The sequence below is a fragment of the Typopeltis vanoorti genome, chromosome 10, assembly GCF_054136105.1.
Source record: "Typopeltis vanoorti isolate ZY-2024b chromosome 10, IOZ_Tvanoo_1.0, whole genome shotgun sequence".
In the NCBI taxonomy this organism is placed as follows: Eukaryota; Metazoa; Arthropoda; class Arachnida; order Uropygi; family Thelyphonidae; genus Typopeltis; species Typopeltis vanoorti.
Genome location: NC_143558.1, coordinates 17129388 through 17155795, shown reverse-complemented (window position 1 = coordinate 17155795; position 26408 = coordinate 17129388). Strand labels below are relative to the sequence as shown.

At 35.6% G+C, this 26408-nt stretch overlaps 1 protein-coding gene across 3 annotated transcripts in view; it reads right to left on the bottom strand.

Annotated features, from left to right (window-relative positions):
* LOC150102195 (uncharacterized) overlaps positions 1-26408 on the bottom strand; it is a 78516-nt gene that overhangs the window by 8229 nt on the left and 43879 nt on the right. For 2 of the 3 annotated variants that reach the window (XM_090399371.1, XM_090399372.1), the window contains exons 3-4: positions 26174-26293; positions 11653-11799 (exon numbers count right to left, since the gene is read on the bottom strand). In XM_090399371.1, coding sequence (XP_090255497.1) covers positions 11653-11799; positions 26174-26293 — 267 coding nt within the window. The remainder of the gene's footprint in view (positions 1-11652; positions 11800-26173; positions 26294-26408) is intronic. The other variant, XM_090399373.1, reaches the window with a different exon arrangement.

Below are 26408 nucleotides of genomic sequence, written 5' to 3'. Positions count from 1 at the left end.
TCCTTCTTATAATTCTAAGTAAAATATCCTGTTCCACTGCACTGATGTGTATACAGCAACTGCTTTACTAATTAAAAACAGTTGCTACATGTTAGAAATTAATATTAATATTAATAAATAATATTAAAATTGTTTTTGATGTTTGCATAAAATGAGAAGCTCCCAAACTTTTATTCATTCTGATTCAAGTTAGGTCAGTGTAAAAGGATTTCACAACTTTCTTTGAAAAGGAGTTCATATTTAAAACTGCTTCTATGGAGAATATCTGTAATTTCATTAAAGTTTATTACTGTGGTTATTGTGTAATTTTGTTGTTTTATAGTTATGTCAAGGTACATTTAAAGATTTCCAATAAAATTAATCAACCTAAGGCAAAAATATGATGAATATATAGATTTTCAACCAGTAAAATTAAATTATAAGAAGGAACATGTTGAATTTATTTGACCATATCAGTGCAAATAAATGAAATTGATTAGTTTTTGCCACATTATTATTAGATTCACACTTTATTTATTTATTTAGCGTTTGGCTAAGAAGAATACATATTGCATGTACACTAATCCAGGAGATCCTAAGATAGTCTGGATGGCCAAGTCGTTCTAGCTCTTTAGCATTACCCAGGATTCACCACATGGAAGTGAGCTAGAGTTGCATCCCCACAGCGTTACCCAGGATGCACCACATGGAGGTGAGCTACAGTTGCATCCCCCCACACATCCCCATAGAGTTGCTATTCCTAAAAGCAAACTATTCCACTCACCCACTGCTCTGTGTGTGAGAAACAACCTAGCTCTTACCCCTTTCTTGACTGTGAACAAACTTAACTTCCATGGATGCTTCCATGTTCTCTTCCCACACCTTCCATATAATGAAAAATTTCATCAGACAATATCCTATAACACCTATTCAAACGTTTATACACCTCAATCATATCATCTCTCTTTCTCCTGTTAACAGAGTCTGTAATCTACATGCTTGCAATCTGTCCTCATAATCTAAATCCCATAATCTATATATAATCTTTGTAACTCTTCTTTGCACCTTTTTCCACAGCTTATTTATCCCCTTGGAATCTGGGACACCAAATCTGTGCACAATAATCCCGGTGTGATCTTATCAAAGCCTTATAAAGAGGCAAAATGACTTCCTTATCCTTACATGTCAAGGTTCACTTCAACATTGCAATTATCCTCTGAGTTGTATTTGCAACTTTTGCTATATGACCTTTGAACTTCAAATTCCTCTTCACCAATACGCCAAGATCTCTTGCCTCCTCAGTTTCTTGTAGCATAACCCCGCTAATATAATATGCCACTGGAAATCTCATCACACCAAAGTGCATAACTTTACACTTACTAATGTTAAACTGAGAGCCATTTTCGTTTTGGTTAAATTTCCAGCCTATTCATATCATTTTGTAAGTACTGAATATCAATAGCATCCCTGATTGCCTGCCTATCTCTGCATCATCAGCAAACAATTGCACATCTGATGTTAGACCCTACCTGATGTCATTAATATATAGATCGAATAATAATGACCCAGGGATTGAACCCTGAGGTTCAATCCCTGGGTCATTAGGGTTTGAATGGTCACCTTAAATCTGGCAGATTCACCACCGTATACAATTTTCTCATATCTGTCTGTCAACCAATCCCCTGATCCAAGTCAAGATTTTATATTCCAATCCCATATTCTCCAGTTTATGCAACAGTCTTTTGTGTGGTATTCCTATCAAATGCTTTAGAAAAATCCAACATTATCATAGTGTATCCATTCCCTTTATCCAACTAGGCTGTAACATTGTTATAAAATATGAGCAAATATTGCTAAAACATGACCTTCCTTTAGTAAACACATGCTGCTCCTTGCGGAGTATAACTTGTTTGTCTATCCATTTCTTTATGCAAGTTTTCATCGACTTCTCTAAAATCTTCACCACTACACCACTACATATGGAAGCTGGCACAGAGACTGATGGGTCAGTAGTTAGACACATCAGTTTTTGTACGACAAAGGAACTACATTCCTTCCATTCCTGTAGTATCATTCCTGAGCTGAGACTCAAGTTATACAAACATGTGAAAGGCCTAGCCAATTCAGCTGAACATTTCCTTAGCAAATGGACTGATATTCCTTCCATCTGTCCCTATTGATAAATTCTTATACAAGTTATGCAACAGCTGTTCAACCTCATTTTCATAAACCACCAACTCTTCATTCAATGCAGCAATAGTACTTGTGTACCATTTTACATTCACCTGGTTGATATATCTTAGCAAAGTGAGCATTCATTAATTAAACAATCTCATTAGTTTCTGACAATGCTCGAGTACCATCTGCATTCAATAAAATTATTCTTTCACATTCATTCTTTCTTTTGCTTGTGACATAATGATAAAATTCTTTTGGATTGCCTTTAGCTTACACAGCCAATTTCTTTTCATACTCTGATTTAGCTTTCTGCACAATACTCATTACTTTTCTGGCCTGAGCTTTATATATTTCATAACTCCTATCACTCTTATTCTCATGATATTCTTTCCAATAATCTTCTTCTTGTGGATCTCGTGCTTAATAAGATTACACAGCCATTTCACTCCCAACCTATTTATTCTTCGAACACTAGGAATACATTCAAATACTGCCTCATTTAAGGTAATTTTTTAAAGATTCCCATACATGTGTCTTCTTCTGGGTTAGGATTAGGATGAACAAAAAAATTGCAATAAAAAGTTAATACGAACCATAACATTACTAAAAATACAGAAACATGTAGGAACCATTATGATAAGTTAAAAATAAAACACATGGAGAATGGAAGCTGGCACAGGTAAGCTGTTGTTCAGTGATGTGGGCACAATGGCTTGCTGAAAAATTCAAGTCTGATGTGTGAAAATATATAATGGGCAATTTCCAAATATCACATAGGATCATTCCAGCAGTAAAGTTGTCCTTTATGCAAGGCATGGAGCATAAAGTGTGCGATGTGTGCGAGAGAAATGAAAAGATAATCCCAGGTTTTCTTATCTGTTGTTATTGACATCTCCAATATGCTCTTTTTTTCATAACATTATGGAAAATACCTAAAAATAGCAATCAGAATTTACCGACTTTGCTGCGAGTCTTCCAGTATTGCACTACGTGCTAGGGTCACTTGCATTTGCTCACGCCAGTGGTCGCCGATACTTTATAGTGTACTATATTCGGCAAGAAACTCTCTGATTCCAATCTTTGAGTTTCTTATTCGGTTTTAAAACTATGTGGGATTTAATATCCCCTTAATTTAAATAATGCTCTTTTTGTTTGTTTTCCAAACTTCTAGATGTCTTCCCTAAGAAAGGCCACAAGAGCATGTAATATTGTAAACCCAGGATGTTTGTAGAAAGGGCTGTGGTATTTAGGTGAATGTAATAAACCTTGTATAGTCAAAACAGGCTTGAAAGTCACTCTTATGACATGAGGAGGCTAGCAATCTTGAGAGAAAGTCTACCAATATAAGGAATGGAAACAGAAGTTCTGTAGAGAACTCCTGTTCACAACAATTTTGCTGTGGATCAAGAGTAGAGTGAAGAAGAGAATATAATTCTTCCTTCAGTTTATCTTCATCTTTTGTAATAGAGATTGCTTCTTTCTTAAGTGTATGTATATATATATATATATATATATATATATATATAATACTAGTTTTTGTAATATATTTTGTAATATTTTTTCAGCTGTGTGATAGTGATGGAAGAACAAGAGGTCATCCCTTGAAATTAAGGAAAAGTGTGGTTAACAAGGGTGTGAGAACTAGATTTTTTGCCTGGAGGGTGGTGAATGAGAGGAATGCATTGCCTGACTCAGTTGGGAGTTCTTCGTCTGTAAATGAATTCAAGAGGAGGTATGATAGAATATTGTTTTGATAGTTTGGGTCTCCCGCAATGAGTCTACTGACTCCTTGGAAATACCCGTAATAATAATAATAATATATGGTGCAAAGAGGATGAATGTAGGTAATGTATGAATGAGCTTGTGGTATACACTAAGAGAGAAACTTCCTTCACCAATTTTTGAAATTAAAACATCTAGGAAAGGTAGTTTTCCTACCTGTTCAAGTTCCAAAGTGAATTTAATTTTATGATGGAAGGAGTTCATAGACAAAAGAATATCATGCAGCTCAGTAACACTGTATTTCCAGACAATGAAGATGTCATCTACATATCTCCACCATACCAAAGGCTTTTTATTAGAAGATGTGAAGAAATATATTTCCAAGTATTTCAAGAATAAGTCAGCATATGGAGGAGACTGCTTGTAAATTTTAACTAACTTTTCAGCCAACCATCATGTACACACATCACTGAACAATAGCTGACCCATGCCAGCTTCCACATTCCACATGCTGTTTTCTGTTTTTAACTTATTGTAATGGTTCCTACATGATTCTGTATTTTTAGTAATGTTACGGTTCATGTTAACCTTTTATTACAATTTTTTTTTTTTTTCTAGCCTAACCTAACCTAACCTTAATCCAGAAGAAGCCACAGCCAAATGTGACAAAACTAGTCAATTTCATTTATTTGTACTGATATGAAATAAATCCAATATGTTACTTCTCATAATTTGATTTCACTGGTCGAAATCTACATATTCATCATATTTTTGCTTTAGGTTGATTCATTTTACTGGAAATCTTTAAATGTACCCGTGGCATAATTATAAAACAACAAAATTATACAATAACCACAGTAATAAACTTTAATGGAAATACAGATATTCTTCATAGAAGCAATTTTAAATATGAACTCATTTTCAAAGACAGTTGTGAAATCCTTTTACATTGGCCTAACCCGAATCAGAATGATTGTCTTTCTCTCTCTCTCTCTCTCCCCCCCCCTCCAAAAGTTTGGGAGATTCTCATTTAATGTCAACATCAAAAACAATTTTAATATTATTTATTAATATTAATATTAATTTCTAACATGAAGCAACTGTTTTTGATTGGTAAACCAAATGTTGTATTCCTGTTCTTTGATTTGCATGTTTTCTACACACTGATGATGTACTGTTATTTTGAGTACAAAATATCTGTACTTTCATTAAAGTTTATAACTGTGTTATCATGCAAATTTTGTTGTTTTATTTTACTGGAAAGAAGGCGGAAATTATTTTTGGATTATTTTTACAATGCTTGTCTTAAAAATAACTCAGTTAAAAGCTTTTTTTTAAGGAAAAAATTATGTTATCAAATAGCAATTATTCAAATAAATGCAATTTTAAAAATCTCTCTCTCTCTCTCTCTCTCTCTCTCTCTCTCCCAAAAGTTTGGAAGATTCTCATTTCATGTAAACATCAAAACTAGTTTTAATATTATTTATTAATATTAATTTTTAACATGCAGCAACTGTTTTTAATTGGCAAACCAATTGTTGTATGTACCTTGTATTCCTGTTGATTTGCTTGTTGTTTCTGCGCACTGTTTCAACCTTCGGCCTGGTTGGCTGAGTGGTTAGCATATCTGCTCTCCAGCCAAAAGACTGTGGGTTCAAATCCTACCTTGGGCATGGATGTTTGTGATTGTCTGTGGAAATACTGATGGTAATGGTGGGCGGTAGATGGTGTTAGTGTAGCTGCAGTAAGTTGTAGTCGGTGGAAAATAGAGAGTTGTAGAGTAGGCTCCCTCCTCGAGTGTTTGAACTCCCTGGAGGTATCACGTACTACTACTACTACTACTATTACTACTACTAATAATAATAATAATATATGATATATGTTTGTTATCCTTTTTTTTTTCTTTCTAAATAACAATCATAATGCAGAGATCAACAAGTATTAATTAAAACACATTTCTCTGCTTTTATGCAGAGGGTTTACTTAAATACATTCCACAGTTCAATTATCATTCAAGTGAGAAAAAAAAAGAACATGTGAATCTGTTACATAGATATAGAATAAAAAGGAGTCAGTCACTGCTTGAAGCCCAAATGTTGTTATAAACTGTTAAACTGGATAGTGATGCCGTTTCCCTGCTCAGTCAAGAACTGGTTTATTTTATTTCAATTTTTATATAAAAAGTACATGGTAATGCTTGCCATATGGTAATAATGCTCTTTAAGCAGAAGCCGTTTCTCCATTTGCCTGAAGGCCCTAAAGAGAAAGTCAACTGCTTTTTGCATTGAAGGTTTAGTACTGTTATGTCTTGTATGCTGAGGAAGAAACTTAAGAAAGCTGTGGTGATTACTTTGTAAACAAAGTACTCACCACAGCTACTTTCAAATCCTTAGCGTAGTTATGCACAATAAGGTTTTGATGATGTGTTTGCCATTTGGCCCCCATGGGCAAGATACTTTGGAATCTTTTGTAACTTGTCTTAACAGCCAACACTCCAAAATTCACTTCACATAGAAAAATAAGCAAATATCTACACATTAGTCACTCCCCTTTCAGATGGTTCACTATCTTTTTCCATTTATAGAAAGCCAACACATACAGGAAGATATCTACATAAACAATCACTTCATTATCCAGTCCAACAGTATGAAATTCTAAAAAACACTTACACACAGAGCTAGTTCTATGTGTAAGTGTTTCTAATGATGCAGCTTTTTTTCACAGAACTCAACTATCTTTGCCATACTTTCTTGGCCAATGGCTACAGCTCTCACAAAATAGATAAAATACTACATGGACCTCCCACTTCCCTCTTCCCAAACATACACAAGAACAAAACGCCACTATTCCTATTCCTGTCTGAGGTACATCTGAAAAGATAGCCAAAGTACTAATAAAATATAACCTTCACACCATATTCCAACCACATGTGAAATCAGCAATTCTGATCCACTCTCCTAAGGACAAACTCCATCCTCTAGCATATCCTGGAATGTATGAAGTTTGTTATAAATGGAACTTAGCTTATTATGGACGGAAGATCTGTTTACATCTGCCTTGGAGGATATAAGAAATACGTTTGTTAAAATTATTAGAAAGACTATTTTTACAATCAACAATGAATATTAAGCATTCTCCTAATTCTTACAAGTATGATTAGATTAATCTGCCAAACATTTGGTGTCATTTTAAGATCAACAATGTACAATAACTGTTATATACTTCTTTTATTCAACATTAGAGGGTGCCAAATTAGAACTTTAGACCTTTTGTCTGTTATAATTTGAATTATTTCACTTACTCATTTTTATGTGTAAACTGCAGTGTGTTGTTTTACTCTGAAGGTTTTCGTTTGAAATCCAGTGAAACATAATCAGTTAATAAACCTTCTTTTATAAATTAGTTTTTGTGATGTGTAATACTGTTAAAATAAGTTATGTCTAGCAGTTACACACGCATATTCAGAAGGCCTGGTCAGAAGATTAAATTCCATATGATTGCAGTATGGTTTCTTAGATATCCCTGTCTATAAAAAGGAAAATTTTTATGTGAGAATTACAGAGGAATTTTATATCTACTAATATTCCAGGTTGGATTTTTGGCAACATTCATAAGAGACTAAAATTTTGTGAAAAAAATTTAGTCTCTTCTCAAGAGACTAAAAAACTGTGAAAGAGAAACTTGGAAAAGAACAATCCCCATGATTCGGCCAAATAGTAATCAACAGAGCAGACTTTTCCATATGTAACCAGATAGAGAATGGGCACTCACAAATCAGTTATTAGAAGTCTGACACATGTCAGACAACATGTGCTGATTTGTGTTTCTAAGTTCAGTTCATATTTACGCAGAGACAATGCAACTATAAAATGATAAATTTTATTGACTTCTAACATCTAAATAATGTATAATTATTATATTTGTAAATGAGAAAAGATAGAGGTTATTTGCATTAGTTATATAAAATTTAAAATATGGGTGAGGCAAATATGTCTGTCAGTCACATATTAAGATCAGTTTGTAAGAATAAAAACCAAAGTTTCTAGGAGAAAAAAAATCTGTTACCTCCATTTGAGATAAATTTACTCATCTCAGATTGAAAATCCTTAGAAATATGTTCTTCAACTGAGTTTGAATCCTTGATAGGATTGAAACCCAAGTCCTTGTGTATGTAGAATTCTTCTAAATATGCTACAGAAAGATATGAGAAAAAAAAAAAAGAATGACAAATGCCTATGGATATAAACACATCTAGAACTTATAAAACACATTCAAATGCCAGTTTGAATGTGTTAATGTACCTGCTCACCAACCAATCATGATTATCCTTAGGTGGGAGATGAATTTCTTCACCCAGTGTGAGTCCACTGCACAACTTACAAGAGGTCTGAAGTGACTTGCAAAATTTCTGTTTGATCTCTAGAGCAAGGTTCCTGATTTATTTAAAAAATAAATAAAAAAGAATTATTAAAAAATCCTTAGCCCATTCACAGTACTAATGGACTATACATTTATAACCTTCTGCAGGCGGGAGTTATGTAAAAAATAATTAAATTTAAACGTCTGCAAGGAGATGTGCTTTGCATTATGGGATACTGAGACAAGTGATGAGAAGTTATACTACCTTTGCCACGAGTTGCCTCAGTCCTGAAAATATTGCAGGCGCAAACTTTGTTTGCTTACACTTGGATAAAGGATTAAACCAAATATATAATTGGCAACATAGCCAAATGAAAAAACTCCCATTAAACAAACAAAAAAAACTGTTTTTGTTTTTCTTATTTTGTGCAGTCTTGGAGGCATAGGACATTCCCTTATTTCATAATATAAAATAAAAGTTTTATTAACAAAGAAAGAGAATGGCACCGCCCTCATGTAATTTTAACAAAGAATGTAAAATGGTAATAAACAGAATACAGATAACAACAGCTTTAAATTCATATCTCTATAATTCTCCTAGTAGCTTTAAACCCAAATCTATGCAATCCTCCCAATAATAAGGTTCAATAAGATTTTTAATAAGATTCCCAATAAAAAGTTCATGAGTCTATTGCCATCATTACCAGCCTATAGTATTATTTCTATGCGTCAACAGGATGCCAAACTCTCATGGGTCACAATACATATCATACTGAGTCTTGAAAACATTCAGCACTGGAGCATTTGTCATCTACTAATCCAAATATCTCCCCTATATCTTAGGAGAAAAAAGGCTCTTTTTGCCAAGTTGCATGCCTTAATCATATTACCTCTTCCTCCTAGCTGCCAAGCTCTGTCAGAGTACATTCCTTTAATCTGTCCTTGTACTCAACATTTCAGAGTGGTGACAGAGGGTCTTCATTACTTGCCTTTGTATGCTGTCACTAATATTTTTTTATGATCCAGATATCTGGGTGAGTAGAGCTGTGCACAGAAATCTAGATGTGGCCTGATTAGTACCTTATACAAGGGTGGTCTGAAAAGTTCACGGCCTCGACCATAGATGGCAACACTATTGGAAAGATTTTTTTTTTCTAAGTTGGTACATCTGTCATAAGCATCCTTGTGAAATTGCAAATCATTCTATCAAGTAGTTTGTTTTATACAACTGTCTGAAGCAAAAGTGTTATCTGTATCCCTTGAAATGGATAAAATTGAGTATCGTGCGGTTATAAAATTCTTTGTAAAAGAAGGTTTAATGCCAAAAGAAATTCATTTGAAGTTCATAAAAGTTTATGGGCACTCTTCTCCTTTGTTTTCGACAATTAAGAAATGGGCTGCCGAGTTTAAATGTGGCCATACCAGCCTTGAAGATGATCCACATGAAGGACATCCAAAAAGTGTAACAACAATAGAAATCATTGATCAAGTGCTCAATATGGTATTGGATGACAAGCGAGTCAAAGTGTGTGATATTGCTGAGACTATATGCATTTTAAAAGAACATGTAGGATATATTTTACATGAAGAATTGCAAATGAAAAAACTTTGCACAAGATGGATGCCACATTTGCTCACAGCAGATCAAAAATGAACTCGCATGAAAATCTCTGAACAGTGCTCGGAGCATTTTAACAAGAATAAAAACCGATTTTGTGCGTCGATTTATTACTATGGATGAGACTTGGATTCACCATTACACACCAGAATTCAAACAGCAATCAAAACAGTAGACAGAAGATGGTTGTTTAGAGTCAAAGAAAAAGTCGGTTCCATCAGCAGGAAAGGTCATGGCATCAGTGTTTTGGGATGCTAAAGGCTTGTTTATTAATTATCTTGAAAAAGAACCGGGGAATGTTATTTCAATCTTTTAACCAGACTAGACAAAAAAATTCATGAGAAAAGACCCAGTTTGCAGAAGAAAAAAAAAAAATCATCTTTCATCAGAACAATGCACCTGCCCACAAAGGTGTTTTTGCAATGGGAAAATGAAGGGATCTGCACTATGAATTGTTGGAACATCCACCCTATTCCCTCTGACTTCTATCTCTTCCCAAAACTAAAACTCTTCCTAGCTGGTCAGTATTTTTCTTCGAATCAAGAGGTGATTGCAGCTGTAGAGGGGTATTTTGCAGATCTTACTGAGAACCACTACAGGGACAGGATAAATGCGCTGAAGCATCACTGGAATAAATGTATTAGTCTTGAGGGAGATTTTGTTTAAAAATAAAAATAATTTTGAAATTATAAATTCGTTTTTTCATTGTTAGGATAAGAACTTTTCAGACCACTCTCGTACAGTGAAACATTGTTCCACTTTGAAGTTATCACCTTGTTCCTATTATAAGCAGCAATTTTCCAGATAAACTTAACAGCCTTTGCATGAGTCTCTGAACTTTTTTGGGGGATTTATGCAAAAGATGGATGAGGGAGACGAATGAGGATATCTTTTGGATGAACTGATCTTCATTCATCTGATCAATGTACCAACCTCTTGTTCATGTAACAATCAGAGCTTCCTGACATTGTTCTTTCTAATTTAGCATCATCAGCAAACAAACTCCTCCAAACCTTGACCTATGTTCACCACATTCACACTAAATAACAGAAGTCTCAGAACAGAATCCTGTGGTATTCCACTTGTTTCTTTCAGCACATTGCACCTCCTAAACATAACTCACTAGTTCCTATTGGCTAACCATCCTTGTAATCAATTCCTTCCTATTCTCTTCAAATTTCAGCAGTAGTTTGTAATGTGGTATCCTATCAAATTCCTTTCCAAAATCTATACAAATTACCACACAATCATCTCCTCTGTTCAATATAGTTGTCATTCTATTATAAAATACAATACGGTCATTAAAGTCAGACTTCCCAGTAAAAACCCATGCTGCTCTTTTTCTCTCTCTCTAAAGATATTTCTATTCTTATCAATCCATGATTATATTCTATCTCTAGCCAGTCACTTTAATATTTTCTCCACCTGAAAAACAAACAGGCTTGTAATTTAACATCATTGACTTGATTCTCTTTTATGTAGTGGTACCATTTTTCTCTTCTTCCATTCATCTAAGAGTCTTGTCTATTCTAGTGTGAAGCAATTAGCTTAGCAAATATCAAAGCTAGTAAAATTTAATCTTATGTCTTTGGAAAAAGTCTTTTGCCTAATCTTAATCTTTGATAATACATGGATCTTTAGACAAAATGAAATTTCTCTACCTGTAATAATTTTAATCTCTGACCACTCCAGGCATAAACATATCAGCAAGCACTAAACTAAGATGCATATAATACAAAATCTGACATCAGTTTCCTCAATATCTTTTTGTTATATGATGTCTTTAAACTGCATACCTGATTATATTCCTCACATGTTAACAGAAACTTAAGCTTTTTATCAATATCTTCCAATGCCTTTGATTCATCATCATTTGGAAGGAATCCTTCACCTGCAGCCTTGGAAATGTATATGTTAGAAGTGTCTTCATCTCTTTCTTCTTCCTTATATATAAGACACATATATACCATATTTTATTATAAGATATCACTAAAGTAGTAATTTTTTTTTTAATTACTAGAAAATTTCCAATATATATCACATTTAAGTAACTTAAATTCAATACATTAGTATATGGAAATATAAAAACATAATAAAATATTTCTCATATTTTATATCATTGGTCATTCTTTTCTATCCATTTAGCACAATTTTAATATACTCAACGTATGTAGAGAGAGAGAGAGAGAGAGAGAGAGAGAGACAGTTTCATCATCACATACACGATCGCATGCACACAATGAGTGATGAAACTTGGAGGAAATCTCCATAAAAACATAAGAATGAGGAGAAAAAACCAAATGGACCTTCTGATCCAATATACAGGGTGTCCACAAATGACTACCCTGATTTCAACTGGCTATAATATTTTAACAATGAAACTAACTGAATAAATTTTGTTGCAGATAAACTTGGGCACTCATAAAGTTTCCATGCTGGTATCTTCAGTATACTGCTTTTGCCACGAGGAGCACTGCTGCTGATTTTGTTTAAAAATGGCTTCAGTACAGGAAAAAGACCAATGTTCTGTGGCTAGCAGAAACAAAATCTCCAGTTACAGTGCAGTGAATGTTTAGGGCACAGTATGGATAGAATCCACCTGATGCCAAGTTCATTTTTAGAAACAGGTTCAATTTATAAGGGTACAAGCAGTGTCAGACCATCGGTTTCCGAGGAGACAGGTGAGGCAGTTCAAACTACCTTCACCGTCACTGCAGAAGTCAATCAGAAGAGCTTCACTAGAACTTCAAATGCCAAGGAGTACAGTCCACAAAGGTGGTATGCAAAAGTTTGAAATTGTTTGCGTACAAAGTTCAAATTGTCCAGGAGATAAAGCCAGATGATCGTCCAAGGCATGAAGAATTTGCTAACCTCATTTTGAACCACATCGATGAGGATAATGATTTTTTGCAGCGTGTTTGTTTCTCTGATGAGGCAACATTTCACGTGAGTGGAGTAGTCAACAGACACAATGTAAGGATCTGGGGATCTAAAAACCCACATGCTGTAAGAGAATACATTCGAACTAGTCCAAAACTCAATGTGTGTGGTGTGGGCTAATGCATGATCGAGTGATGGTCCTTTCTTCTTTCTTGAAAAAGAAATCAATGGAAATGTGTACTTAGATATGCTCAATAATTATGCGATTCCCCAGCTACAGGAGATGCAACCAAATGTTATCTTTCAACAGGACGGAGTCCCCCCCCCTCATTGGTCTCGTGATGTTCGCAATCGTCTTAATCAAGAACTCCCGGATAGCTGGATTGGCAGAGATGGTCCAATTCCATGGGCCCCAAGGTCACCGGACATTACATCCCTAGACTTTTTTCTTTGGGGGGTATGTTAAGGATCTTATTTATGCAACACCAGTTCCAGACCTTGTGATCTTGCGACAGCACATCAGAAATGCAGTTGAAGGAGTCACACAACAAATGTTGGAGAATGTATGGCGTGTTATTGATTACTGCTTGGATATTTTACATGTTACCGGCAGCGCACATGTTGAAGTTGTTCACTGACTTTTTTTTCTATATGTTATTGAAGTCTAACTTTGTGTTCCATTTCAAGTATCCACTGAAGAGTTATAATATATTATAATCAGGGTAAACATTTGTGGAAACCCTGTATAATTCTTACCTTAATGACACGCATCCCATTGTTACTAAGTATCCATTTCGATGCTGAATGAATGGGAATGGGCTAGCAATTTGGAAGTTAACCAACCACGTGGTATACTGACTGAAAATGTGTATATGTTACCGGCAAAGTGTGAAAAGCAGGCATTCTATACAATGCCTAGGCGTTTTTTGGCAAAGTATGAAATGTCTGTTTTTTAATATTTTACATACTGTATATTATCGCGTATAATGCGATCCACGTATAATGCGAACTAGAAATTTTGTTTGAAAACTAGTCCTAAAATGCCATGTCCACGTATAATGCGATCTGTTAATCTTGTTCCATAACATTATAAATAATACAATACGAATTAACGAAAGAAATATTTTTTTAAAAACAAAATGTCAAAATACAAGATGAATTAACGAAAGAAATATTTATTTTAAAACAAAATGTCAAAATCCTTTAAATTCTTCTTCATCTTTTGAATCATCAAACATTTCATTTATAAATTCATCTGTAGGGATTGCGTCATCAGTGTAGCAGTTGTCGTCATCGTCTTTATGCTCTCCAATTTGTTGTGCCTCATCATCGCTTTTGTATATGATATGATCTTCAGATCCATCCATTGAATTACTGATTCCACATTTAAGAAATGAGCGTTGAATCATTTCAGATGGTATCGAATCCCATGCTTCTTTAACCCAGCTGGTGACTAGGGTGCTCTCAGACTTCTGAAAATTCTCACCCTTTGTCATCTTCACCAAACCAGATGACATCCATTCTCTCCATTTTTCATGTAAGTGATCTTTAAATAGCTGACATCAAGTGGCTGCAAAACAGAAGTTAGACCACCCAGTATGACTGCTAGGTCTGTACGTAGCTCATGTGCTTTCTCTTTGCTTGCCTCTGTTAAATGCGCCCGGAACATATCCCAGACTAGCATGCTTTGTTGACGTAACAAGCTACCTGACGTATGTTCCATACTTGATCCAGTCACAACTGTACACCTTCTTCATCCCTCCAACCTTTCTGATTGGCACGAACAATTACACCTGGTGGAAATTTCATATGCTTCGGAATTTTCTTCCTTTTAAATATCACTGTTGGCTTTAATTTGGTTCCGTCTACCATGCATGCAAGAACAATGGTAAAATGTGTTTTTTCATGTCTCGTTGTTTTTATGAAGACACCCTTTTCACCAAATGAGTTTACTGTTCGATTCCTAGGAATGTCAAAGTACATGGGCGTCTCATCCATATTGCCAATTTGGGAAAGTTCATATCCGTGACACTTATGTAATGTTATGATAAATTTATGGAAGGAGTGCACTTTTTCTTCAAGCTGCTTTGGTAACTTCTGTGCAATTTTTGTTCGGTGTCATAATGTTAATGCTTTGCGTTCCATAAATCTGTTGCACCACCCAGGCAAAGCAAGAAAAGATGAAATACCTGGTATGTCCTTGAATTTGCCATTCTTGAGTTGTAGAGCTTGAAAACGAATTGCATTTCTTGTTACTATAATGTCATCTTGTCGTTGCGTCAAAATCCATTCATTTAGCTCTTCTTCGAGTTCTGGAAAGGACGCTACATCTCCACGACGGGCACGTTTCGTTTTGGAGATTTTTTCAAGGCTGTCTTTTTGCTTACGCCAAAGTCTAATATTACTCTCTGCTACACCAAATTCTCTCATAGCGACACTGTTATTATGTTCTTCTGTAAACTGCATGACACGCAATTTAAATCCTACTTCAAAAGATGAACGTTTACGTTTCTGTTGGTTCATTTTCAGGCTAGGTTTGTTTAATGAATAATATTTAAAATGAACTGTGGTTAAACCGATATACCTAACTGTGCTCTATCTATCTCACTGTGCTCTATCATTCTGCGATGGAGAGCACATGCGCAGATACAATGCGTGTTCGGTCACCGAATGCGAGTGGGTCAAGCAAATTTGGTTGCATAGGCATTAGGTAGTATAAATTGTGTGTGCAAGTCTAATAAGATGTTATATTTTTTAGGATCCACGTATAATGCGAACTCCTAACTTTAAGTAGTATTTTTTACCATAAATTTTTCGCATTATACGCAATAATATACGGTACTTTCCCTAGGTATTGTATAGAATGACAAATACTATTTCGGATATGTTTTCATTTTGAAGTTTTAAATTTTGCCGCCATTGGAAGTTAGGTTAGGTCAGGGTAGGTGCTGGCGGTTGTTATGAGTGTGAAAGACAATGGCTTTGACCGACTTGGAACTTATTAGGTAAGGTTTTGAAGTTTTAAATTTTGCCACCATTGGAAGGTTAGGTTACGACAGGTTAGGTTAGGGTAGGTTAAGTTAGGTTAGGTTAGGTGCAGGTGGTTGTTGTGAATGTGACAGACGATGGGTTTTACTGACTTGGAACTGCTGAAGGAATTTTAAACTCATCATGTGTCACATTCACAACAACCGCCTGCACCTAACCGAACCTAACCTAACCTTCCCTTCCTTTCCCTTCCCAAAATTTAAAACTTCGAAACCTAACCTAATCAGTTCCAAGTCGGTAAAAAGCATCGTCTGTCACACTCATAACAACCGCCAGCACCAACCCTAACCTACCCTACCCTACCCTACCCTAACCTAACCTAACCTCCCATGGCGGCAAAATTTAAAACTTCAAAATGAAAATATATCCGAAATAGTATTTGTCATTCTATACAATACCCAGGGAAAGTATGTAAAATATTAAAAAAACAGACATTTTGTACTTTGCCAAAAAACGCCTAGGCATTCTACAGAATGCCTGCTTTTCATGTTATTGCCCAGCTTCCATGTTATATATTGTATCTCATAATTAATATTAATTATGAGATACAATATATAACAAACAGTGTCCAAAAGTTAAGTATGAACTGCATTTTTATCTGTATATGAAAAAATTTTCATGACTACAGCCAAATGTAGATATAAATTTATTGCGAGCATGCTAATAAATTATGTTACACAAAAAACGTATTATATATTTTGTACAAATTAAATTACAATACAAAAGTTACAAATTTCCTAAGGACATAGTTAAGGAATTAATGTATACCGTTTACAGAAAACGATTATTATTATTATTATTATTATTACTACCACGGGCTACTCCAGGAGTCCTTAGACTCATTGAGGGAGGCCCTAAACATCATGTTGACACAACTGTTCAACGTTCTCACAGTATCTATCATACCTTGCCTTGAACTCGCTCACTGTCATAGCACCCACAACAGACTCTGGCAGCTTATTCCACTCATTTACCACTCTAAAAGTAAAGAACCCAGCTCTAACACCCCTGCTAACCACGCTCTTGCCTAGCTTCCATGGGTGTCCCCTAGTTCTCCCACCAACAGTCCTGATCTCAAAAATATCATCTGAATTAATCCTATAGAATCCTTTTAGCAATTTGAATGTCTCAATCATATCTCCCCTTTTCCGCCTATCAACTAGTTTCTGCAACCCACAAATCTTCAACCTGTTCTCATATGGTTCATTCCATAGACCTGCTATCATCTTAGTCACTCGCCTCTGGATCCTCTCCACCTCCTCCCCATCAAGAAGGAACCGAGGTGACCAAATCTGGGCACAGTAGTCGAGATGAGGTCTTATCAGGGCTCGGTACAGAGGTACAATAACTTGCTTTTCTCTGCTCGTCAAGGTATTTTTCAACAACCAAGTGAGTTGATGAGCTGATTTAGCTACTTTCGCAATGTGCCCCCTAAATTTCATCTCCCTATCCACCAACACTCCCAAGTCCCTGGCCTCGTCAATCTCTTGGAGTACAGTTCCACATGTGGTATACTGCTGCTAATCTTTTCACTCCGAAATGCATAACCTTACATTTTGTCACATTAAATTGACATCCATTTTCCTTAGTCCAGAACTCCAATCTATCTAAGTCATCTTGCAAGACTTTGACATCTTCTGCGTTCACTATCGCCCTACCCAACTTTGCATCATCAGCGAACAAATGAACTGTCCCACTTAGACCCTTCCCTATATCGTTAATGAACAGATTAAACAGCAGTGGTCCAAGAACAGAACCCTGTGGCACACCACTAGTCACAGGCCATCTTTTGGACTCTACTCCTGAATAAACTACTCTTTGATATCTCTCCATCAACCACCCAGCTATCCATCTCACCAACCCTATATCCATTCCCATATGTTGTAGAAAACTATGCTGAGAGACATTTCAGTATGGAATAATTCCATCCCAAACTGTGATGCAGCTCTCACAATGTCGTACCATGCTTAGCACTAAGTGATTCAGGAGTTCTTGAGGCAAACTGGCCCACTCCTCCTTCAGAGCAAGGATAAGGAATTATGTTTTATGGAGGAGAATTTCAAGCAATGCATTTCAAATGTGTTCTATGGTGAGATCTGAGTAGTGTGCTGGCCACTTGATTTGATTAATATCCCCAGTCTCCAGAAGTATCTCCACTGTGTATGATGTTGTGTGGCATTGTCATCCACAAAAATGAATTCTTCACCTACAGCACCATAGAACAATCAAACATGACGTTGAAGAACTTTGTTGTAATATTGTTCACCAGTCATAGTCCCTTTTCCTAGCACTTGTAGCTCTGTGTGTCCATTTAGCATAATGCCTCCCCACACCATTACAGCAGCACCACTGTATCTATCCTTTTCAAGAACATTCTCATGATGTTAAGTAGTACCAATTTCACACAAATCAAGTGTCATCTAGAATCAGAGGAAACACTAAAATGACTCTCATCTGTAAAGAGCATTAGTTCATTGGTATCTTGTCCAATTTTTATGGATGCAACACCATTGAAAATGTGCTCTACGATGAGCTGTGGATAATAAAGGGAAGCAGACTACAGGTCTTCAGGCATATAGGCCTACTTGTCGCAGATGTCTTACCACAATTTGAGATATCTGCGTGCCTGTGCTTGAATGGAGAATGAAGCCAACTTGCAAACTGACCTGCTGTGGTGTATGGATTATGTTTTGTTGTTATAACCAAAAATCTGTCTTGCTCTGTGATAGAGTGAGGACGACCTCTTAGCAAACACATTTCATTAGTTTGAAACACTGTCCAGAGACTGGATACAATGCTATGTGAGATTCCAAACTCCCTGGCAATATCAGTAATTCTATGGCTTTCTTCAAGCTTTCCAATAATTCTTCCCTGCATGAAATCATCTAGATGATGTCTTTGAGACATTACAAGACATCAAAGTTGACAACTTTATTTGTTCATGAAAAAGAGCATCCTTCAAACACAATCTGGTTAGTGCAGCCTTTTGCCTTTTATCCTGTTGAGTGCTACCATGTGATCCCTTTAGGCATGATTCAAAATTTTGAATTTCTACTTGAACTTGTCAGTTATACAAATTGCTACAAATTACTACTGATTCATTTGAATTTCTAGTTGTAATCTTTTTAGAAATAGTATTTATCCTTAAGGTTTTGGACACAGTGTAATTAGATATCATGCTAACTGGGACTCAACTGTTTTTGTCATAAACTAAAGCAAACAGTGAAAATTCAGCTACTGGACAACCTCAAAAGAACTGAAGTCAGGCACCATCAATATGGAAAACATCAGTGAATAAGAGGTAGAACTAATACAGGAACTAAAGAAATATCATGTCAGCATACATGGTGTTACTGAGAGTCAGAAAACTTAAACAAGTGAAATGCTTCTAAATTATCAAGAGTGCTCCATTCGATTAGGAGTCATAACAATCAAAACATAAGAGATGGTCAAATTAGACATGTAACAAGGCTTAGGTATGGGCTATTATTCATTACAAAATACAGTGAGCCTTTCCAAACATAGTGTGAGAAATGTTAATGCTCAAACCGTGTGTGTGTGTGTGTGTGTGTGTGTGTCCTACCCTACCAGAGGGTAATTTATTCCTACATGCTCCATTACATACAATGCTTATAAGTACTGATTAACGTTTGTATTTATATTTTTGCATAAATTTTCATATTTACATTTATATTTTTATATATACATCTATTAACACTATATAATTCACACAATATCAGTAATTATGTTGAAAGTTTATTTTTCACTTGGTTAGACTATAATAAATTTAGTTTAATCTTTTATCCAAGTGTGAGCAAACAAAGTTTGCGCCTGAAAGTATCTTCAGGACTGGGGTAACTTGGGCCTGGCTCCCACTGAAGAGACCTCAATAAAGGTCGAAACTAGTCTGGGTAGTGGCCCTTCCCTTAATGCATAACATTAGACATATCCGCAAGGAGATGTGTTTTGCATTATGGGAGATACTGAGATAGGAGTAATGTTATCTTGCTCCACCTTTGCAACGAGTTGCTCGGTATTGTACCACCTTATCCCAGTCCTGAAGATACTTTCAGGTGCAAACTTTGTTTGCTCACACTTGGATAAAGGATTAAACTAAATTTATTATCAGTAATTATGTTAGATTACAAGGACTGGAGGTTGATCTTATTGGCAAATTTAATTAATTATGAGTAATACTTTTCGATAAGTCTCTGTTTTGGCACTGGCCACTTGTCTCCAGAAGTGATGACGTGTTGTATTAGGGACATCTGGATGGGGTCCAACAGCTGACAGTCGTAAAGTATGTGGTCAACAGTCTGTTGAAGGTGTGGACTACAAATGCATGATGATGATTCCAGGATATGGAATCTGTGTAAGTAGCGTCTTAGTTTTCCATGTCCTGTTAGTAGCGTGGTTAAACCTGTAGAAATGGACTGTTTTTTCAGCCCGAATCTGCTTCTGATGCTTGGCAAGAATTCTTTTGTTGTTGATATGTTTTTTGATATTTTCCATTCTTCTTCCCACATATCTAGGCTTTTCTCTTCTGCATGTGTTTTTATAGCAGATTTCGAGTACTTTTGGTAACTTGTTTGCTTTTCGTTTCTAGCTGCTTCTTTAGCCAGCTGATATGCTCTCTTGTTTCCTGCTACCCCAGTGTGTGTGTGTGTGTGTGTGTGTGTGTGGACAAGAAAGGAATGGAATGGCCAGGGATGGATAAAGCGAAAAATAAATGGCTTGAAGAAGACACATCTAAATACATGGTAACAGTGAAACTTATTATAGATCCAGAAATGAGCTATTATGTTTGTATATGGATGCTAGAAGTATCAGAAACAAGGAAAATGAAATGGTTGCATTGATTGAGTGCATTCACCCAAAAATTATAGAGTAAGTGAGACATGGCTAAATGAGGAAGTCATTTAGCCATGTCTCTTTTTCATCTCTATTCCATGAAAGGAATAGAGATGAAAGGATATGATATTTTTCATGAAGATAGCAAAGGTAAAAGGGAGGTGGAGTGCTACTGATGACACAGAAAAGGAGTTATGTCCATAAAAGGTAAAGGTGCAATGGGGAAACAGTAGCAGTGGTTTTGATGCAGTATTGTTTGTGTGAGGTAGAGGTGAATAGAATGAAATACTAAGATGGATGTTGTTATAGACCTGGTAACATGGAGGATAGTGACGATGAAATGTGTAAGCAAATAAAAAAAGGGTGATCATCATGGATGATTTTAATTATGGCAATATAGATTGGAATGATGAGATAGCAACTGGAAGGAAAGAAAATGAGTTTCTTGAGTTTTTGAGGGACAACTAACATCAGGCAGTATGTAACAGAGAGCACACAAGGACTGAGGGTCTTGGATTTGATCATCTCATCAGAGGATGTTATTATAAATGAGGTGTCAAGTCTTCCTCGAGTAGGTGAGAGTGACCATGAAGTGATTACCTGGGTGGTTGCCAACCATGTGATGACTTCTGTGAGTATAGGATATATGTGGAACTACAAAGACGGTGATAATGAGAACCTTGGGAGAAACTTTGCAGCTGTAGAATGGAATAGGAGCTGGATGGAAAGGAAATCATTGCTGCTTGGATGATATTCAAGAATCTAATAGAGGCAATGTCTAAATGCATTCCAAAGGTCAGAAGGTTTAAATAAGGTAGGTGTAAAATGGATGAATGAAGAGATTAAACATGCAATACAGAGGAAAAAAAGTCATTATGGAGGCAACATAAGGGGAATGATAATAATCAATTTCATGAGGAATACAAAGAACAGGCAAGGAGGGTAACTCACAGTTGGGGGATAGCAGGATAGCACAAATTCAGTATGAGCAGCAGTTAACTAATGAAGCTGAAAAAATAAAAAATAAATAAAATCCTAGGGAGTTCTTTCAATATGTAGTCTTTCATCCTTGTGAATGTGACATCGTGGAGAGTTTGAGAGCCATGGATGAGGAGAAGCTGACTATGAATGAGCAAGAGGTATGGAAAATTTAGCAAACGTGATGTTAATAAAGCTGTGGGAATTGAGGATATATTACCACATATATTGAAGGAATGTATCAGAGAGCTGACATCTGCCTCAGCATATTTGTTTAATATGAGTCAAGTTCCAAAGGAGGGGAAGTCAAGATTGCCACTTTATAAGGGAGGTGACAGAACTCAAGCATCAAACTATAGGCCAATCTGTATGTCAGGTGTTGTGGTTAAAGTGTTGGAAAGGTTAGTGAGAACCAGGATCCAGAATTTGGTTGAAAACAGTGGTATTATCTTTGATGAGGCAGCACAGATTTGCTAAAGGGAGGTTATGTTTTAGTTATGCTTACTTATTATAATAAGGTGTCAGCTGCACTGGATGAGGGAGGTGGATTACTGCATGAAAAGTATTATTGTTAGGTACATTCACATGGGCATGATCTCGTGTATGCCCAAGTTGGATAGCTGAAGAGTGACAATCAGATAAGTTATAGCTAAGGTTAGTATTAAGATGGAGAGGATTGAGGACTGTTTCTGTTGATTCTACAATTATTCTCCCCAGTTCATCGCAGAATCTAAAAATGTTTTCTGATTTGTCCCAGATGCTACAATGAGCTGGAGAGAACTGTGAAATCAACAGAAATTGTCCTCAATCTGGTCCATCTTAATACTAACCTTAGTTATAACCTATCTGATTGTCACTTTTTAGCGATCCAACTTCAGCGTACATGAGATCATGCCTACGGGGACATGGCCAACAATACTATTGCATCCAGAATGCCTTCAAACGTCAGCAATATGTTTGCAAGTTAATTTATAATTGCCTCTTGTAATGCATATTTTTGTATTTCTCTTCTCATATTATGCACCTGATGAAGTTTTCTAAGCAAATGAAACTATTTGTGCGCTCAAATAATAAATAGTATTTTTTTCTATTTTGGTGGCTTCTAGTCATTAAATTTATTTAATCATATAACTCTGACTGGTTAGTGGTAGAGATTGAACTTCCCACCAGGTCTCCAAATGCTAGATAGGGTTAAAAAAAAGGTCTCGCCTACTTTCTCTCTCTCCATATACATATATATATATATATATCAAAAGTGAAAATAAAAATTTAAAAAAGGTGAGAATTAAAGGTGAAAGAATCAGAGATGTATCAAGTGTTGCTTGGGTTACATGTTAATGAGGCTGTGGGAATGGATGATATATTACCACGTATTTTTAAAGAATATGCACGAGAGTTAGCCATGCCATTGTTCTGGTTATTTAATGAAAGTCTTGCAATGGGGAAGGTTCCTAAGGAGTGAAAAGGAGGCAAAATAATATCTCTCCACAATCATGATTAGAGAACAGAAGTTTCCAATTACAGACTGGTCTGTATATCTGCAGTTGTGATCAAAGTGTTGGAAAAATTGGTTATAAATAGAATACAGGATTGGGTAGATTGACATAAAATTCTCTATGATGGTCAGCATGGTTTTGTGAAGGGCTTGTTTTAACAATCTGTTTATGTTTTATGATATGGTGACAAATGTGTTGAATAAGGGTAAATCATATACAGTGATAGTGTTGGAATTTGCAAAAGCATTTGATAGATTACCACATGATAAGTTGGTGTGCAAGCTGCAGAGGATAGGAATAGAAAGCATATTGATTAGATCGATCAGAGATTGGCTCTCTGAATGATACCAGCAAGTTGTGTATGATGGAGCCATGTCTCAGAAAAGGAAAGTGACCAGTCGAGTGCCTCAAGGTTCTGTTCTTGGGTCTCTACTGTTTAACTTATTTGTTAATGATATTTCATGTGGACTGACTGAGGATCTTCAAATGTTTGCTGATGATGCAAAGTTAGGTAGAATTATCAGAGTCGTGCTGATGTTAATTCCCTTCAGGAAGATTGAACAGACTTTTAGCTTAGACAAATGAGTGGAGTTGCAGTTTTGATATTAATAAATGCAAGGTGTTACATTTTGGGATATAGAGATATAAGACTACATACTGTATTTGTGGAGCTGTACTTCAGGAAGTGGATGAAATTCAGGATCTTGGAATGATGGTAGACAGCGGAGTGAAGTTCCGGGGGCACATGGCATGTGTTGCAAAGAGTGAACATTGTGTTGCTGTTATGATAAAAAAGTAAATTGAGGAGGTGATGATGCCTCTATATAAGGCATTGGTCAGACTACATATGGACTACTGTGTTCATGTTTGGTTACCTAATAAGTTTTTGTTGTGATGTGAAAACACTAGAGAGGATCCAAAGACAAATAACCAAAGTGATATCAGGACTCTGGACTGTTGGTTGAGAACAGCATTTGAGAGAATGTGGGTTATAGTGGTTGGTGTATAGGAGGAAAAGAGTACATATGATAGAGACCTTCGAGTTAGTTAAGGGATTCTATCAGACTAATACAGAAGAAATTATAAAAAGAGTGGATGTTAAGATGGGAAGAACGAGAGATCATCCCTGGAAGTTGTATAAAGATGTGGTGAAGAAGATTGTGAGGAGTAGATTTTTTCCACGGAGAGTTGTCAGTGAATGGAATACATTGACTGAGTGTGTTGTGAGTGCAGGTACCACAAATAACTTCAAAGTTCATTATGATAGACATGTTGCTGGTTGAGTAGGCCTCCCATGATGAGTTTGTTGACTCCATAGAGGTTACCAAATAATGATAATAATAATAATAATAATATATATATATATACACACACACCATACTACATTACCTAAAATCCATTCTCTTATAAGCCATCTGAAGCCTATTCATCACAACCTAAAATATCCAGGTGTATACAAATTATGGTGCGATTGTAATATTCCTTACTTTGGACAGACTAACAAATCTATTGAACTACGTATAGAAGAACATAAGAGAGACATCTCCTATAAAAGATCACATGCATCGATGCCATCCAGTCATGTTCTTTTCTCAAACAATTCTCATGATGATCTACAAAGTCACTCAGTTTGCTAGGATAAATCCGAAAACATTTTTCGCTGCAGTGATGAGTTTGAAAGGAAAATCATGGAATCCAGGGAAATCCTCCTTAATCCTGAACATTTGAACAGCAATTTAAGTTACAACATCCCTGATAGCTATACTGCAGTTGTTCAATACTGGCATTCTTGAGAACTTACAAGCACGCATGCAACAGACAATGGCACGTTGGATAGAACAACGTGAAAAATACAACGTTTTTCATGTCAATTATTGCATTTTTGCCTGTAATTCTCAGTTTTTTGTAACTTCAATTTTTATTATTGTGTTCTACCTTTAGTGGATACCTGATGAAGGCTGTAAAAGACTGAAACTAGTTGTATCATTCTCATTAAAACTTAATATTTTATCTCGGTTTAAAGTCATTAAATATCTAATTTTAAAATGTACCATAACAACTGAGTAGAAGCTCAGGAATACATATACATATATATATATATATCATTGGTGTCATGTGCCCATTTAGGTTGGATGTGCTGTCATATGGCTTATGCAACTCGCTCTACAAAATTCACATAAATTTAACTGTATGATTGCATTTTTTATTGATGTATGAAGGTTATAAGTGTGCATAGCACATCAGCATTCATCTTAATTGGTTCAATGCAATTAATTGTGGGATAACTTTGAATACTTTAATTTACAAATTAATATAATAGTTGTAAACATAATATAATAATAGGTGGCCAAGATATGCAGTGTTCCTTCTTTTTATGGTATCTAAAAGTTCACGTGATTTCCCCATTTGTTCCAGTACTTCCTGATTGGACGTTTTTGCTGTCCATGGGATTTTTAACATTCGGCTGTATAACCACATCTGAAAGACTTCAAGTTTTTTTTTTTTATTGATGTTGACTTCAAGGTCCATGTTTCTGCAATGTACAGCAGTACAGACCATACATAGCATTTAACCATGTGTGCTCTAAGCTCTAAATTTAAATTGCGATTATACAGTGTTGATTTCATGGAGAACATTTTTTCTTGTCATTTCAATTCTAACTTTTATTTCCATTTCTGGATTGCATTCTTCATTTAACCAGCATCCGAGATATTTAAACTTTGTCACTCTTTCTATTTGTTTCCCATTTAAAGAAAGTGCTGAATTAAGAATTGGTTTCTTGCTTATGACCATGAATTTAGCTTTGGTCATATTTATTTTTAATCCCATTTTTTTCACTCTCCTTGTTCACTAGTTCCAGAAGATTTTGAAGATCCTGAATATTGTCAGCCAGGAGAGCTGTGTCATCAGCATATATATATGTTACTGATGATTTCAACATTTACATTAATCCTGATATATATATATATATATATATCAGCAAACATCATAACATGTCCAATAATTGACCATCAAATCTTAAAAAGAAATTATCATTGTAATTAAACCTTACATGAACACTTACATCAGATTCATCACTACATTCATCAAGAAGTTGTTGAAGTCTTAATTTTTGCTGTTCATTAATCCACTGCTCCTTTTCTTCATTTCCTTCTTTAGTTCTAAAAACCATCTGGTCTAGTTCCTTCAAGTAAATTAAAACACCATGCTTTCCAAATTATAAAATCAGTTGCACAACTATAATCCATAAAGTAATTATTATATCAGCACATATGCAACATAACTTACTGATGTATATT